The sequence below is a fragment of the Heterodontus francisci genome, chromosome 8, assembly GCF_036365525.1.
Source record: "Heterodontus francisci isolate sHetFra1 chromosome 8, sHetFra1.hap1, whole genome shotgun sequence".
Lineage (NCBI taxonomy): Eukaryota > Metazoa > Chordata > Chondrichthyes > Heterodontiformes > Heterodontidae > Heterodontus > Heterodontus francisci.
Window position 1 is genome coordinate 98,459,499 of NC_090378.1, and position 17,727 is coordinate 98,477,225.

Genomic DNA, 17,727 nt, shown 5'->3' on the forward strand with positions numbered 1-17,727 from the left:
AAACAGGCCCTTCAGCCCACCGAGTCTGTGCCGACCATCAACCACCCATTTATACTAATCCTACACTAATTCCATATTCCTACCACATCCCCACCTATCCCTATATTTCCCTACCACCTACCTATACTAGGGACAATTGCTAATGGCCAATTTACCTATCAACCTGCAAGTCTTTGGCATGAGAGGGGAAACCGGAGCACCCGGAGGAAACCCACGCAGACACAGGGAGATCTTGCAAACTCCACACAGGCAGTACCCAGAATTGAACCCGGGTCGCTGGAGTTGTGAGGCTGCGGTGCTAACCACTGCGCCACCCTAAAGTTGCCTTCACTTGTACCGCTCTCGGTCCTTTACAACAATTGGGCCCCCTGATATTAATTCACAGTCATCAAAAGCAAATCACTTCTTCCCCCTTCTTGAGGAGCTCTGTTTCCCAAAAGGCTGCGGATGCTGGAACAATTGCAGCTTACAAGACAGAGATTGATTTTTTTTAGGCAAGGGCATCAAGGGATATGGAGTTGATATGAGCTGCAGATCAGCCATTATCTAATTGATTAGACCAGCAGGCTGGAGGGGCTGAATGGCCTGTTCCTGAGGAATGAACAATTGCCTTGTGGAAAAAGAAAAAATGCTTCTGGCAGAATCCTCATTGCAGTGGAGAGAATGAGCGAAAAAAAGAGGGAATGATAATTACCAACTAACTTCACCCTCAATTTCCAAACACAAAGAGGGGAATGCAAGTACTAGCAGCCATTTTATTGCTTTTATTACAACAGACAATAGTAACTCGTTATGAATGCTTTTTTTGGGGGTAAATTTTGAAGGTGTGTTTCAAAACTGCAAAGATTCCATTGATGCTGGAACGAAGGATCAAGGAGTGCTAAAAACATTTACTGGAAGGCACCTGTCTGCAAATAATTACTCAGCAGGGTTTTTTTTTTTGACTTGGGGCAAGATGTTTACAGAGAAGTGACAGGTCAAAATTTATAGAGGAGGTCAAGAATCTTGTCTCTTTTTTGGTTTCACTTTGAATTGTTACAAAAGGCAGTTGGGAATGAACAGTGGTTAACTGATAATTTTCTTGTTTCTTAAAGAAACCTGGTTGGTGTGTTTGATTCTGGGATAAAAATACAGTCTATGACTGACTGTATCGGTAAGTGGGAAAAATTTTAAATATAATGTTGTGACCCATGGAGAAGTGGAACTAGAATAAACAATGCACTCCTCCCGCCTTGATCGCAACAACTTAAGAGATAAAAACTTTGAGGACAAGTTGCATAAACTTAAATAGTTTAAAGCTTAGAATGTTGAGAGGTGGTCTAATTGAAGGTTTTTAAATTATGCAAAGATGTGATGGAGTAGATACAGAGAAAATATTTTCTCTGGTGAGGGAATTATCCAGAGGCAGGGGGCACAATCTTAAAATTAGCATTCAACCATATAGGAGTTAAATAAAGAAGCACTATTTCCACACAAAGGGTAGCAGCAATCTGGAACTCTCTTCCCCCAAAAGGCTGTGACTTGAAACTTTCTATTGAGTTTTGTTAGGTAAGGGCAATAAACGATGTGGAACAATGGCAGGTAAATGAGGTTGAAGTGAAGATCAACCATGAGCTAATTAAGTGGTGGAAGAAGCTTAAGGACCTGTCTGGCCTTCTCCCGTTTAGTTTCTTACAAGACTCCAATGTTGCAGTGATTTCATTCAGTGAGTAACTGAGCCACAAGGGCCAAGAAAGCACAATGTCATTGCTGGACCAGTGGTAAGGCCATCACCACTGACTTCAGTGCTTCTCAATTCATAAGGGAGAATGGGCCCGATCACGATCCAGCGATACCCGCTTTGGGTAGCCTGGCTTAAACTGTTACGATACAAAGCAGGAGCTCTGTCAACTTCATAATGCAATTGAATGTGGATAAATGTGAGGTTAACCACTTTGGTGGCAAAAACAGAAAGGCAGATCAGAATGGCGAAAGATTGGGAAAGAGGGAGGTGCAGAGAGACCTGGGTGTCCTTCAGCACCAGTCACTGAAAATAAGCATGCAGGTGCAGCAGGCAGTTAAGAAGGCAAATGGTATGCTGGCCTTCATACAGAAGATGATTTGAGTACAGGAACAAGGATGTCTTGCTGCAACTATACAAGGCCTTGGTGAGACCACATCTGGAGTAGTGTGTGCAGTTTTGGTCTCCTTATCTGAGGAAGGATGTTCTTTCTATGAAGGGAGTGCAGCAAAGGTTCACCAGACTGATACCTGGGATGGCAGGACTGACGCCTAAAGACAGATTGGGCCGATTAGGCTTGTATTCACTAGAGTTTGGAAGAATGAGAGGGATCTCAGAAACCTACAAAATTCTAACAGGACTGGACAGACCAGATGCAGAAGGATGTTCCTGATGGCGGGGGAGTCCAGGACCAGTCTAAGGATAAGGAGTAAACCATTTAGGACTGAGATGAAGAGGGACTTCTTCACCCAGAGAGTGGTGAACTGTGGAATTCTCTACCACAGAAAGCAGTTGAGGCCAAATCATTAAATATATTCAAGAAAGAGTTAGATATAGTTCTTAGGGCTAAAGCGATCAAGGGATAAAAGGGGAGAAAGCGGGAACAGGGTACTGAGTTCGGATGATCAGCCATGATCTTGTTGAATGGCGGTGCAGGCTCGAGGGGCCGAATGGCCTACTCCTTCTATTTTTCGATGATTCTATGTTTCTATGTTCATATGTCTATTCTGTGGTACTGTTGAAAAGATCAGTGAGCCAGAGTTGTGAGAAGCATGTAAATATGGGGAAATGGACTTCAAAAGACTCACTTCAAATGCCAGAAAGTGAAAAATATATGGCCATCAAGTGAGGAGAGGGTTAGCCCTGGCTGTTGTCTTCCTTTGGTTGTCTGAAGTTTTAAGGCTCACTCAAGTATAATGAGCACTTGAGCAAGGCATCAGAGGCTATCTGTGGAATCGTACTCCAGCAAGAAGCCTGGACTGGAAGTATGGAAAGTAAATTGGCTAGTAGTAAAAAGGATGATACTTTTGTACATTTCAACTTCAATTTGAGGTGCAACTTGATTAGCCCAGCAAAGCGAGATAATGCCCAACTCAGCTATTAAACACAGAGTCCCATGATAAAGGAAAGCAGATGTAACACACCAGATTTCGAGTCACAGGTTTGTCTGCCAGAGCATTTAATATCTACCGTGGTGATATGAAAGCAAAAAGTGCAAAATAAATAATGACTAACTGTAATGAGATAAAGCAAAGAGCATGAATGGCAATGAAACCAAGGTGCTGGATTCTAAACTACTTGCGAGATGTTCCTCTGCTCCTCTCCTGGGTATTTTGTAGATTTATCTTGCAGATGCTCCCCAAAATGCTGCTGTTCTGCTCCACAATCTGTTTCCCATTTCACAAGCAGAAATACCAAACAGTCTCATTTTACAGTCCAAAGTAAAAACAAAATGAAGATATTTGCAGGAAGAAAATGCCTATGAGCCCATGGTGCACTTAGTAAGAATGTGGAATAAAAGCAGTGTGCAACTCCTTACTTTGGCTTTCAGGCTACCTGTACTATTTAGCTCAGGTACAGATGTCAGAAGCATGAACATGTGTGCACCTACAGAAAATGCCACATTCAGAAAGCACAAAATAAAAGATTTTGCAATGTCAAAAATTAACGCATTCCGTATTAACCTCATTCAGGATTACAGCACAGCTCAAAAAGCAGACAATTCAGCTGAAATAAGCAACAAGTCACTGTGATGGGAGACAAAATTTGCTTATCCTACTCAAGGCTCAGCTAGTTCATCTCAGCTGTTGTGATAATCATGGTCAAATTAGCCACAAGAGGATTGCCTTCAGGCAATCAGTGGACAGATGATTTAGTTGAATGTTTGGGGAAGGCACCATCAGGCTCAGCGGTAGTGCTATCCATTGCCAAACAGCTTGTTCAGAGTTACTAGCTAGGTTTAAACATGAAGCATGGTCACCTACACAAAATATAAAATGTTGCAGGCCCAGAAAATCTGATTTAATCATTAATCTCTCAGTTCAGCAGAGGAAAAATGGGGGGTGGGGGTGGGGGTGGTGGGGGAAGAGAAAAAGAGAGCTTCAGCACAAAACTTATATTTCTTTTTATTAGTTATCTCCATAGTTTAAAAACATGTCCATCACCATATTTCAAATAAGACTTGCATTTATATAGCACCTCTTGTGGGACTGTACTGCATCTCTAACAGAAACATTTAAAGACCAGCAACAAAGTTATGCTTGTATAAACTGCAATCAATTCAATCAGCATAATTTATGGCACATTCATATGGACATGTGAATGACTTTTGGACATTTAGATCACAAGGCTGGCTTGTGGCCCTGAGCAGAATTTCACACCTCATTGTTATACGACAAGCTATCTCTTGATGCTGTGAACAAATATTCATTTGAATCCTGGTCAACATCACTAGCATACTCTAGCCCAAATAGCATTCCTTTTCATCGAGTCTGCCAAGCTAAAAGACACCAATCAGATAAAACACTTTGCAGGAGTGGTCATTAGTTACAATAAAAAAACTTAATCAGCTAGTGAGGAGTTTGCAGTCTTGGTGTCCTTTAGCCAATTGCATCCTTAACCAGGTTTTTGTTTAAAAAAAGGTAATGCTTTGATTCCTTTCTCATTTCGACATAACAGCAACCCAACTCAAAATTAATTACAGGAGCCTTCTCATCCACACTCTGCTAGTGTCCTCCTTGACACAATCTTACTTGAAACTGTTTTTCAAGTGTGTGTATATTCACCCTACAGCTACAATTCTCCTTCCATCAAATACATTAATTCTGCTTCAACAACCTATGCCCATTTTCTTGAAGGGACAACAATTCATGAAAATAATGCATGACATTGTTCAGGACAGCCACTTTTGCCACAGGAAGTCAGTTTCTGAGGAATGGTTATGAAGATAAAATATAAATTAAGAAAAGCATTCAATAGGGAGCTGGCTGCTCAGTTAGCAAATGTGGCCTATGAGGGGTCAGATTTCTGCAGTTTAAATGCGAATAACTGTAGTGCCTAGTGTTGGCCCAGAATGGATTAAAAAGACCAAAGGTTGTCTCGCTTATCGCAAGTACCATTGCTTAAAAGGATGGCTGCAATGTGGCTTGGAGTCAAAGGTGTTGCACTTTCCCAGTCCCAGTTATTTAACTGGAATGTCATTTGTGCCACTAACAGCCACAAATCGAATTATCAGTATACAGCCACAAATCCCAACGACTAAGTTTTTTTAAATTCCTTTTATTCCTTTGAAACAGCTGTAAACAAAAATCCCATTTTTCCCAGTTAACCAGCTTTAGGATGAGTGTGCGTGAGGGCTTAAGATAATAATACAAGGCTTTAATATTTTGATTCGTGTACATATTTACTTCATTATTGGTTAAGAGTAGGTTTTAGAGTAAACAGATAACTTTTGTTGTTGATTAAAGAAACCTGGTTGTTGTCCCCAGAATAAAGTACAACAATCTAATTGGTTGCTTCAGTAAGTGGAAAATTTATCGATATGTTGTGACCTGTGGAGATGTGGGACTGAATTGACAGTGCGCACTCTTCCCACCTAGGTTGTAACAATATACAGAATCAACAGCACAGAAACAGGTCACTTGGCCTAACAAAATTGGTAGATTTGAGGGGAATTGCTACACCTCAGCATTAAACTTTCTTGACTTTCCAGCTATGAATTACTGTACAACCCATGAGAGCTTGGCACACAAACAACCCCAACACTACGTTCAAGAACAGGGAAAGCAGATGGCATTTACAGACTTGAGACTTTAGGCACTGTTGTCACAACTTTTGCATGATCAACAAAAATGCAAACAAGGAAGAGAACAGAAGCGAGGAAAAGACATTTTAGAGGGAAACAACTCCTTCAAATATTACTGACTGACCACTGCTGTGTTATAGGATCACAGGAAATAGGAGTAGGAGTAGGCCATTCAGCCTGTCGAGCCTGCTCTGCCATTCAAACAGATCATGGTTGATCATCTGCCTCTATGCCATTTTTCCCCACTATCCCCATATCCCTTGATGTTAACATTCAGAAATCTATAGATTTCTGTCTTGAACATGTTCAATGATTGAGCTTCCACAGTCCTCTGGGGAAGAGAATTCCACAGATTCACCATCCTCTGAGTAAAGAGATTCCTCATCTCAGTCTTAAATGGCCTGCCCCTTATTCTGAGACTGTGTCCCCTTGTTCTAGACTCACCAACCAGAGGAAATATCCTATCCACATCCACCCTGTCATGCCCTGTAAGAATTTTCTAAGTTTCGATGAGATCACCCCTCAGTCTTTGAAACTCGAGGGAATACAGGCCCAGTTTCTGCAATCTCTCCTCATAAGAGCATTCCACCATCCCAAACTTGGCTGATTTTTCAATTGGATGGATATCAGGGGGCAACTGGAGGTTCGAAGATATTAATAGCATACTCCATTTTAAAAGGGCAAGAGGCAAAGGACCTAAAGTCTTTCTTAAAATAGAGGACCACATAGTATGAGAAGAATATAAAGGTTACTAAAAATAATTGACGAGCTGACATGGACCAAATGACCTTCCTTTATTTTCACAACAGAGAAGCTGCTTCCATGATTAGGAGTATTACAATGTCCATGTTTGAACAGTAATGCACCAACCATTTTGCCGTTAGACAGGGAAATGAGCTGGGCTACTGGCTACCATCTCCCAGTCCCAGCCCAAAGCAGCACACAAAGTAAAGCACAAAACATTGAGGCATGTCAACTCACTTCTCCACAGAAAAACAGGGAATAAAAGCAGATTCACTTTACATACCTGAGCATGCAAATGTGACACGTGGGCAAGGCTCGTAAAGGGTGAGACATATGGCACATTTGAAGAAAAGGCAAAAACAATGAGTTTACACCCTGTTATGACCAGGTGAGATGATCTAGGAGCACCCTCTCAGCCTTTGCCTGGTTTAACTGTAACAGGGTTTAACTTTAAAAAAAAAAACATTGTGGTTTAGCTCCCCCTTAGTGAATCCTTGTTCGCCGCTTTCCAATTGTAAGATGGAGAAATCAATTCAGACAGGTTTTCTTAGATTTTAAAGAAAAGGTAGAAGTTTATTAATGTTAAACTCTAATCCGGTTACCGACTACAAATATACCATGCTAGCACGCGATAAACACACACAGACAGAAAAGTAGAAAAGAATAAAAGGGGAAAATTTGAGGCAATAGATGGGTTTTTATTTCACTATCCTTTAAGTTTGCTGTGAAGTGTTTGGTTGCCAGTCAGACTTGTAATTTGTTGGGGCCCAGTGCAGCTTCAACTTGTTTCGAGGTCAGAATCTTTTCTCTCAAGGTTTACATGTCTTCTGTGGGTCAGGTGGCTTGCGAAGCGAGAGCGACAAACAGCCAGGCGAGAGAGTTGCTCGTTTCAGCTTCAGTTTCAAACTGCCCTGTGGTTGGTTCAAAAAACCTGGACCAGCCAGTTAGTCATGTGACCAGCTGGTTTAACCAGTCCTGGCTCTGTGGATTGTATCATCTTAGCAGTCATCCTGGAATGTACTTCCTTACCTTCAATGTCCGATCAAAATTCATTTGGGGTTAACTGGAGCAGGGAACAGTCCTTTGTCTCTCCAAGCACTGTCTTTTAGCATGCAAATGTTTTTCCAGCCAAGTGTCTGGCGATTTTTTAACAAGTCCTTTCTTCACTCCAGCAACAGTTTAAAATTTATGTTCATATGACAAAATTAATATGCCTCATTCTTGGCAGATGGGGGTCTGCAGGACAACCCCTAGAACTACTAAGCATTCTGATGCATACTGAATCAAACTTAAGAAGTTCATGACTTAAGAAGTTCATTATGTTGAGGATCTGAGATATAAAATGGAGGCCAGATAGAAAAAATAAATTTAATCAATAATTGCCTTAATGCATGAACCATTTCCAAACTTGGGTGATTTTTCAACTGGATTGATATCAGGTTCAAAAGATATTAATAACATACTCCTTGGGGCAACAGGCAAAAGACCTCAAGTCTTCCTTAAAATAGAGGATCACGAAGTATGGAAAGGATGTAAAAGGTATTAAAAATAATTGTGAGGAGCTGACATGATGGACCAAACGACCTTTCTTTATTCTCACAACAAAGGAACTGCTTCCGTGATCAGGAGTATTACAACGTCCATCAACTTTTGTTGGTCACTAATTAGGAATTCGAGAGTTGTTCACATGGACTCGATTATAACACTTTCACTATGACCCACTATATGGGGAAAGATTTCTACAAAATAGGAACAAATTTGTCAATTAAACCACTCTCTACATACATCGCTCTGATGATGTCAGCGGACTGCTGCATTGTCAGGAGTCACTTTGAAATTGAAATCACATCATGTGAATTTGCCCTTTTATTACCAAGTATCAATGTAACATTAACCATTTGTTCCTCAGTACCATACCACCAGGGGGAAAAGTGTAGTAGTCATTTAAATTTGTGGAGGTCAACTGTTAGTGTGAATGAAAGATATAAGAGAATTAACTGGTGAGGAACAATAATAAATCCAAGAGAGAATTCAGGAAAAATGTCTTTACTCAAGAGTGGTGAGAACGTGGAACTCACAAAGTGCAATAGATCAGGCAAATAGCATAGATTGACTTGAGAAAGCTAGATATGTACATGAGGGAGAAAGGAATAAAAGAGTATACCTGATAGGGTTAGATCAAATAAGGTGGGGGGAGGCTTGTGTGGAGCATAAAAACACCAGCACAGACCAGTTGGACTGAATGAATTCAATGTAATATGTAAATCCTATTGGGTACTTTTGCAAGACATGGCTTAACAGCTGGAAATCAGGAACAGATCCAATGGTGCACCTATTCAAGTTTCAAATACACGATGTAGAAAGGAGCCAAAAATTGCACCGTCACAATGCGATTGCTGCAAGTATTTATTTACAAAATCCATTGCTATGCCTTTGCTACATTACATTAAATACCATTTATATTTAGATTCATTATTTCATGAAACTACTGTTCATATCTCAAGGCAGATTCATTAGCCATGGGGAGATAAGTAAAACTTGGCCATCTAGCATCTTTCACAGAAGTTTTCCCACTTAGCTGGGCTATTGATTCTGCTCCTTGCAGACACCTGAATACAGATCATGCTACTGGGAATTTAACAGTGGAAACTACCTGCACATTTGTTCTGTCAGACCTTGTAAGCTTCCTAACTGAGTCTACGTCAACCTTTTCTTTTGGATTTTCTGGATTTGGAGGAAATTCAGAGGTTGACTGTTCTGGTCATTTATTGCAACAAACATTAAATTCTCAGGTATATTCTATTCTCTTATTGCAAATTATGGTGTTACCTCAGCAAATAGCTTATAGTGACAGTTCAGAATCCTGGGTTTAAATCAATTTTAGGCAATGGAAGTTTTACGGAATCAAAGAAAGTCATGAAGATTAGACACTGATTAACCACGATTTAAATGATGGGAGGAAAACTCCGGAGGCGGTGGCCTATTCCTGTTCAATTCTTAGCTTCTCATTGGTTAATGACCACCAGTTTTGTACACTGACATATTTGAACAAAAAAGGAAATACATCTCTTCCTGAAGTAACAAACACTACAACCACCACCTCTTTGCATATCTATAGCATCTTTAACATCGAAAAATGTCCCAAGGCCCTTCTCAAAAGAGTAGTGAAAAGCAGACATCAAGCCAAAGGCAGAGAGATTACAACTGGAAAACAAAAGGGGAGCTTTAAAGGAAGGAAGATCTTAAAATAAGTGATGTAGGTGCAATGACAGAGGATTTTGGGAGAAGGCATTCTCGAGTGAAACAGAGACTATTGCTGGGACAGCTGCCAACGGTAGACAAAGAGAAGGGGAATACACAGGAGGCCAGAATCAGAGAAAATGCGCGCTCTGGAAGAGCTGTAGGGATGAGCAGGGGGTTTAAACGACAGCAACAGGAAGTTTAAATGAGACATTGGCAGATTGGGATTAGGAGCCAATATAAATCAGTGACAATGCAGGGCTGGGTGGTGGGAATTGGAGAGATTGGATATAAAAGCAGCAGAGTCTGGTAAACCAGAAGTTTCTGGAGGAAGCAGGGTGGGAGGCCTAGAAAATCTTGACTGGTTAAGTCTGGAGGGAACAAATATGAATGAGGGTTTTAGCACAAATAGAGACTAAGATATGGGTGGAGGCAGGCAATGTTACACAGGTGGAAGTAGGCATTGGATTAAACTGGACTCCGAGGCTGTCAACAATGGTTAAGGCCAGGACACTAGCCTGAGAGGTTCACAGTCAGTGATGGAGTGACAAGGGCCAATGATTGTGGCTTCAGTCTTCCCAATGTTTAGCTGGGAGGAATTACAACTCATGTAAGACTGCATATCAGGCAAGCAGTTGGACAGAACAATGGGAGTGCAGAGTTGGAGAGAGTGGTGAGTAATGTCACTGTCCTGTGTTATTTTCTTTCTCTCCTCAGAAATATTGCGGTGTGCCTTTAAAACTGTAAAAGATCAGTGCATTTTTAAGGCAACAAGTTCCAGCGGAAGCTCAGTGAGCCAAAGAGCATTATGGATGCCAAGCAGCAGCCACACACAGAGGACAGAGATTCAATGTTGCAATTTTGACTTTTAAAAAATTATCTGAACAGCAGTCAGTTGAGAGACTATTCCAGCAAGTGAAAAGAGAGCTCTCTGAGACAATTTAAACCGAAGGAAGAAAAGCGGTGTTGTTTCTCTCTCAAAATTCTACAAAGCTTCAAGCCAAATTAATTCCATAAAGAAATAAGAAAAAAGGCTTTCATCTTTCACAACAAATTGAGATCGGTGTCCATTGCTGGGGGGGAAAAAAAAGTTGAATACTACAACAGCCGAACTGTTGAGCCCCCATCTTTGGGAGGACCTTCGGTTTCATTGTGCTTTAGAAGACTGCGAGTCAACTTTGAATGTGTTGTACTGGAAAAACGCCATTCGTCATAACTCACAAAGACTTCATTTTTGCGGGCAGCTAATTAAAAACCAAACTGCTGTTAGTTTGAGTATATGAATGCGAATGCAGGAGTTAGATTTTTAAGTAAGTTATAAGATCTTTAGATATTGGTTTATCTTAGTAATGTTTAAGAATTTAGTTTCTTTTTCAAATAAATAGCTAATTTGGTGATATCTGAAGATACCTGGTTTGATTCACTTCATTCAGGGGTTACTAGATTGTTCAATTTGCTGCTTTTTTTCTTCGACTTGGAAAGTTTAAATAAATATAATGCGACCTGTGCAGCGACAGGACTGAATTGACAGTGCATTGCACCCACCACAATCAAAATCATATTTTGATTGGGGGTTTTGTCCTGAGCGGTCATAACAATAAACAGTTCCTCTAATACGGAGAACAGAGGAAAGACACTGGACGAGGATGGTATAGTGAACTGTGCCAAAGGCTGCAGGGGAGTCAGGGAGCAGGTCAAGAAAGGACTAGGAGGGACAAAGCACTGTCACAGCATAATGTTCTTCACGGGTTTTTGTTCGGGCTATTTCAGTGAGAGGAGCAGGATTCCAATTGGAGGGATTCAAACAAGAAGCTGGAGAGATAGGCAGGGTTGAGGGACAACACCACATTCAAGTCCCTTTCGTAGAAATGAAAGATTAGAGATCGGGTAATTGTTAGCTAGAACAGAGGGTTCAAAGGTACACTTTTTGGGGACTGCCATGATGATGGCAAGGACAATGCTGGATGAGAGAATGATCTGCAAAGTCAGCTCTGATGGGTCTGAGGAAGGTGTTAGGCAAACAGCAGCACAATGGGAATGGCATTAAAGGAGCAAGAAGTAGGTGCTCTGGACAAAATAAGTTTCCCAATGAACACAGGGCGGCACAGTGGCGCAGTGGTTAGCACCGCAGCCTCACAGCTCCAGGGACCCGGGTTCAATTCTGGGTACTGCCTGTGTGGAGTTTGCAAGTTCTCCGTGTCTGCGTGGGTTTCCTCCGGGTGCTCCGGTTTCCTCCCACAAGCCAAAAGACTTGCAGGTTGATAGGTAAATTGGCCATTATAAATTGTCACTAGTATAGGTAGGTGGTAGGGAAATATAGGGACAGGTGGGGATGTTTGGTAGGAATATGGGATTAATGTAGGATTAGTATAAATGGGTGGTTGATGTTCGGCACAGACTCGGTGGGCCGAAGGGCCTGTTTCAGTGCTGTATTTCTAATCTAATCTAATCTAATCTAACGTGAAATGACCTGCACAACACAGCCTTTCCAGTTCAACATTCAACCTCAAGCCTCTGTAGAAGTGATCATCCCCTTTCAGAAAAGCCAAGTACAGCTGCAGTAGATGCTGACATTCCTTCATCACACGACCCATCTGTAGCACAGCTGTAATTTGGATTTCCATAGAGAATTTGTAGCACATTAGCTACCATGTTTAAAAGCATTAAGTATACTGTAAGGCCAGTAAACAATAAACAAAATTAGATTGACTCATGTATATTATTTTACAAACTCTTGTGCTGCTCACATCACCGGGTACCTTATCAAATTCAAAGATCTTGGCTCTGTTCCTGTGTTGATTGAGTTTTTTTCTTTTACACTGTTATGCTATTTGAAGTTAAAAACAGCACTGAATCAAACTGATTTGCATTGACCTACTGTAAGCAGCTGGACCGTAATCCCAGCAGCACATCTGCAATTGAATACGAGATGTGCAAACAACTTTGGTGGGACAAACCCACATGAATCACCAGAAAGGTCAGCTTCAGGTCAAAATAATCAGATCTAAATCGAAAAAGCAACAAAAAGGCCTTTTTGTGATTAAGAATGATCATCTCCAGTCCTTGAATAAAAATTTTTCCACAAATGACTTGCACAGGCACATTTCACACACAAGTCTGTGGGATCACTAGTCCGAACAATATTGCTCACTGGGAGTATCTGAAGTTTGCTTTAGCTTAACTATGAAAGCACATATAAACATGACCAGAATCAATTATTGGGAAATAAATGAACAAGACTAATACCAACACATTTATAGCATTTACTGAAGACAGGAAAGCTTAAATTTTATTGCTAACATTTGATGCTACATCTTGCTGCATTTTTCCCCTTCCTTTAGTTCTCGATACTCTATTAACTTTGATTTTGGATAAATGTATTCCAGATGTAATCGAATGGACAATTGCCATCTCATCTCTATAACATAACTATCCAGGTCCTAGCATAATCCTGATAAAGGCATTTATAATATTATATATATATATTTTTATATAAATAATGTAAGTTAGTTATTTGAAGAGGAAAGCAAAAGGGAGATAAAACTGTACTCACCCCCAGCCATCTTGCACCCTTGTTGGCTGCTTGTTGTATCTGGACTTTCTTCAAGGTAACATTATAAACTGCTTCTTCCTCTACCTCTTCTACCCAGTCTTGGATTGTATTGTGCTGTGGAAGAAACAAACCCAAAATAGAATAAATCCCTCTGGTGAATCTGCTGAAATTTTGCAGCTAGAATTCAAATACAATGTTAATGTCTAATTATAGACCCCTGCAGGAAGAGTTGAGGAAACTTGGTCTACTCCACATACTGCTCTCAAAATGGCACTACAATATTCTGCAGCAATGCTCATGGGAACTTCAAGCACTTTAGGGAGACTTTGCAACATTAATTAAATTGACAAGGAATGCAAATTTCCCCCATTTCTAAGTCTGAGCTAAAAACTATTCAACACATTTGCCATTGCTCATTACATGTTGATATTCCTGACATCCACAACACAGAATCCCTTTAGTGAAACAGGTTTAAAAAGCAGTTTCCAGTTTTAGAATCAGTATAAATCTGCATATCAGTTTTTAAACGGAGATACATGATATGGAGTTAATGTTACCCACTGTATTGTATGTATGACATACAAGAAAGAATGTACAATATGCCAATGAGAGAAAAATGTCCGTTCCTCTCCCAACTCATGACCCAGCATCTTCCAGACAACATGCTGGGAAAGCCCGAGGGCTCAATCTTAATTGCATTTTGGTACCAAATGGATATTACAGAAACAGCGTCCTTTCATTTTGAGTAAATATGTATCTTTTGCTAGTTTCCCTTTTGGCCAAAATCAAGTTAAGCCTAATTGACAATGACAGTAGGAATCAATTAAAAATTGATCCCATGGGATCACAGCTAATTTCTATTGAAGCTCAGGCATGAAAAAAAAAACTTGTGGAATATCAATCTCTTAAGTTTATTAATCAGCAGAAAGGACAACACAATACTTTTCAGACACTGCACTACACCAAGGCCAACATAAGAAGTGACAAGGAATGCTAGCCACAAGGAGCTTTGCTACTGGTTCCCTCATACCCACTGCTCAAATAGAACACAAAGAGAAGCATAACCAACTGTTACCATTTTATGCTTCCAAGGTAACCACTTTTGTATCTTCCTCTTCATGATGTTGAAGCACTCTGATCTGAAGTTTCAGCAATCCTGTCACATACTCCAAAGCTAAGCAGCACAGTAAATAAGTGGAAGAAGTCCATTTGTGGCACAGAGTTCAGCTGCAACTCCTCCCACTGTGTGTGATGCAATGCTTTTCCTGTTTGTATTCCCAAACTTAAAGCTTTATTACCAATGTCTATTTCCACCTCCTCCCTTCAAAAATCCAGCCGCTGTTCTGGCTACACAGCAGCCCTTCTCCTTCACATACTGTGTTTATCTGCTTAAAACATCAGAAGCAAAACTGGACCCCAGTCACTTGTGAGCAGGAAAAAGAGAGAGTTTTGTCAGCATTAGAACAAAGGGAAGGAGTGGTGGAGAGAGGTGGGTTTTCAGGCATCATTATCTGCTTGTTTAGACTTGCATGAATAATTAAAATCAGGCCAACTCAATTGAGACATCCACACCGCACAACCCATTGTCTATTAACAAAGGAAAACATCTACAGAGAAGTATAATGTAAACCTTCCAGCCAAACAGAAAGGTAATTAAATGTGAAGCACCTCAAAACAAAATTTTTTTAAAAACAAACAAACATTCTGTTCACACACAGCCCCTTTCACTCTGCATTTCCACGAACCGAAAGGGTCACTGACATAATGCCAATGAATTCAAGAGGATTTGCGTCAGGCACAGAAAGTTAGGAAAAATCCTTAAAAAAATTTTTGGATTACAGCATTGTTTGCTTCATTTAATTTTCGATTCCTTTCTCACTCACTATCTCTCCAGCGTGGCAAAGAAAAAGCCACATGAAAGATCATCATTTGCACAATACATAAAAAAGACAAGTCATCTTAGTAAAAGTTTCACAGCAGGATAAATATTTACAAGTGGCATACCAAAAAAAAAGTTGTTCAGCTGCCAAGGTACTTGCATGCAACTTACTACAGCAGAATCATCAAGCCAGGGTAGGAGGTGGGGTGGGAGAGATTTAAGCCAAACCATCTGACTGCACTTTGGAATGGAGATGGCAGTACTCAAATCGCTAAATATACTCATTTGTTGACTTGCCTCCCAGCCGGCCCATCCAATGAAGGAGGCTTCTCTAACTAGATTTTGTACATTTATAACCAGTAAATGCTGAAAAAATAGACTATCACATGCAATTTTGGTAAATGATTTCGCATACAGTGCCGGTACCCAGATTACTTACTGAGCAATTAGTTAGTACAGCTGCTTGCAAACAAATTCTGGTGATGGGATTAAACGTGTCTGTTGTCATAAGAAAATCCTCCTCTACCTCAGCAAAAAACATCAAGAACAAATTAAGGGTTTAAATATTAAATCACAAATTCCCCACAAGTATTAGAACAAAAAAGAACCATGCAAATTCTGTTCCATTGGTAAGGTTACAAACCCTGTCACTGCACTCAGACTTTTATAAATCTCCCAAGCAGCATATCATCATCATACAATGCTGAGTTTCTATGGAAACTCTAGACAATCTGTATCGGAGCCTAAACGCACAGAGTGACATTGAGATGCACAGCCTTCTCTTGGGTATAGAAGACAAGACAGCTGCTGAGATAGACATTTGATAAACTGTCACTACTGCTTTGAGTATCTTGTTTATCTCTTCTCTCAAGCACAAGACAATCTGCATGCCCCAACTAAAAAGAATGTAATAAGAACAAAGCATCATATGTTTCTACAGTAATTAGTTTGGCTCAAAGCACCATTCGCTTGCATCTACCAGATATATGCTTATAACTGGCAAAGCATTTAAGTTCTTTAGTTGAAAAATGTAATTGAAATGAATGCATTTGTACTCATTGGCAAGTGTACACAAGGACAGAGCGTTTAAACCTCTTTCACATGTTGTCCTTAAGGAAGCACAATTTTGGTAAATGATTTTGCATACAGCTAATAACTGGTAAAGTTGTTCAGTACTTGGAAATTTTAAAAACCGACCCTATTTCACCAACATCAGCTTTCCCAGATCTGGTTGAGACGAGCGAGTTCAATTATGGCAATTAAGCACAGATTTAATAGTTACTTCAATTCTCAAGCACATTTTCGTTACACTCGTAAATAATATTTCCATCTGAAAACTTGACTACTGGAAAATGCAATATAAAATGCCGGTCTTGGAACTACATAGCTATGGGATGTTAAATTTCATATTCTTCAAAGAATGTTGCAATGAGTTGATCGAAGCTCATCAGCTGGTAAAGGAGTCAAGTGTCTTTTTTTTTTAAAAAAACGATCATAAATTTATTTTCATGCAAAATTTGCATTTATCAACTCAATTTCATAAAGAGCAAAATTATTCCAGTCCTGCTCAGCCCTCCCACCTTGAACTCTGCCAGCAGGTCAACAATCACCGCCCCTCCCCACATCTCCCTCTACCATGTCCGTTCACTTCCAAGGCCCTTACCATCCATGATCTTATCGTAGATGATTGCATTGACTTCACTGCCTTGACAAAAACTTGGCTTACAAGTAGCAACACGTTGCCCCTTACTGAAGCCTGCCCACCTGGCACTACCTGCCCTGCCCAAACTGCCATGGTAGCACAACCCACATGACCATTTGTCACCTTGGTCTGCCCGCATACTCCACTGGTACCTTCTACTCCATTAAGCATCTCACCTTGTTACATTACTCTCTCCTTAAAATCCTCATTCTCACCTGAGCACCAACTGATGATTCATTCTCAGTGATCCAATTTCCAACTGCCCTCTCTTAACCTCTTGCTCCACATAAACTGTTCAAATACACATGGCCACTCAACCACTTTTCCATCTCACTTAGCTTCACTATTCTTCCTAGCCAACATGTTAGCTGATATTGTAAATAATTCCTTCTTCTCAAGCAGTGCCAGCCCTTCCTTTCAAAACCATCATCCCCTTTTAAAAAAGAAACATCCCTGAAAACAAATCAACCCATCTCGAAATTTTCTGAATGTGTCCTCGCCTCCCAAATCCATGCCCACTTTCCCATAAATCCATGTTTGCATCTCTACAATCAGATTCCCTGCCCTGACAGTACTGAAACTGCCCTAATCAAAGTCACAAATTACATCTTATGTGACTGTGACCATGATAAACTAATGTTTCTCATCAATCTCCCTGCAGCCTTTGACACAATCAACCATACAATACCCCTCCAAAGCCTCTTGTCCAGTCACTCAGCTGGACAGGCTTAACTATCCAGTCGTAGCCAGAAAAATCTCCATCTTCTCTGCCTGTTCCCATATTGCTTTCTCTTAAGTTTCATAA

The 17,727-nt window shown here is 40.4% G+C and overlaps 1 protein-coding gene across 6 annotated transcripts in view; it reads right to left on the bottom strand.

The window, feature by feature from the left end:
- The window catches only part of rgl1 (ral guanine nucleotide dissociation stimulator-like 1), a 299,289-nt gene that overhangs the window by 78,660 nt on the left and 202,902 nt on the right, over positions 1 to 17,727 (bottom strand). For 4 of the 6 annotated variants that reach the window (XM_068037816.1, XM_068037818.1, XM_068037817.1 and 1 more), the window contains exon 2: positions 13,342 to 13,455. In XM_068037816.1, coding sequence (XP_067893917.1) covers positions 13,342 to 13,455 — 114 coding nt within the window. Of the gene's footprint in view, positions 1 to 13,341; positions 13,456 to 14,416; positions 14,502 to 15,391; positions 15,452 to 17,727 lie in introns of those variants that run through there. The other 2 variants (XM_068037814.1, XM_068037815.1) reach the window with 2 other exon arrangements.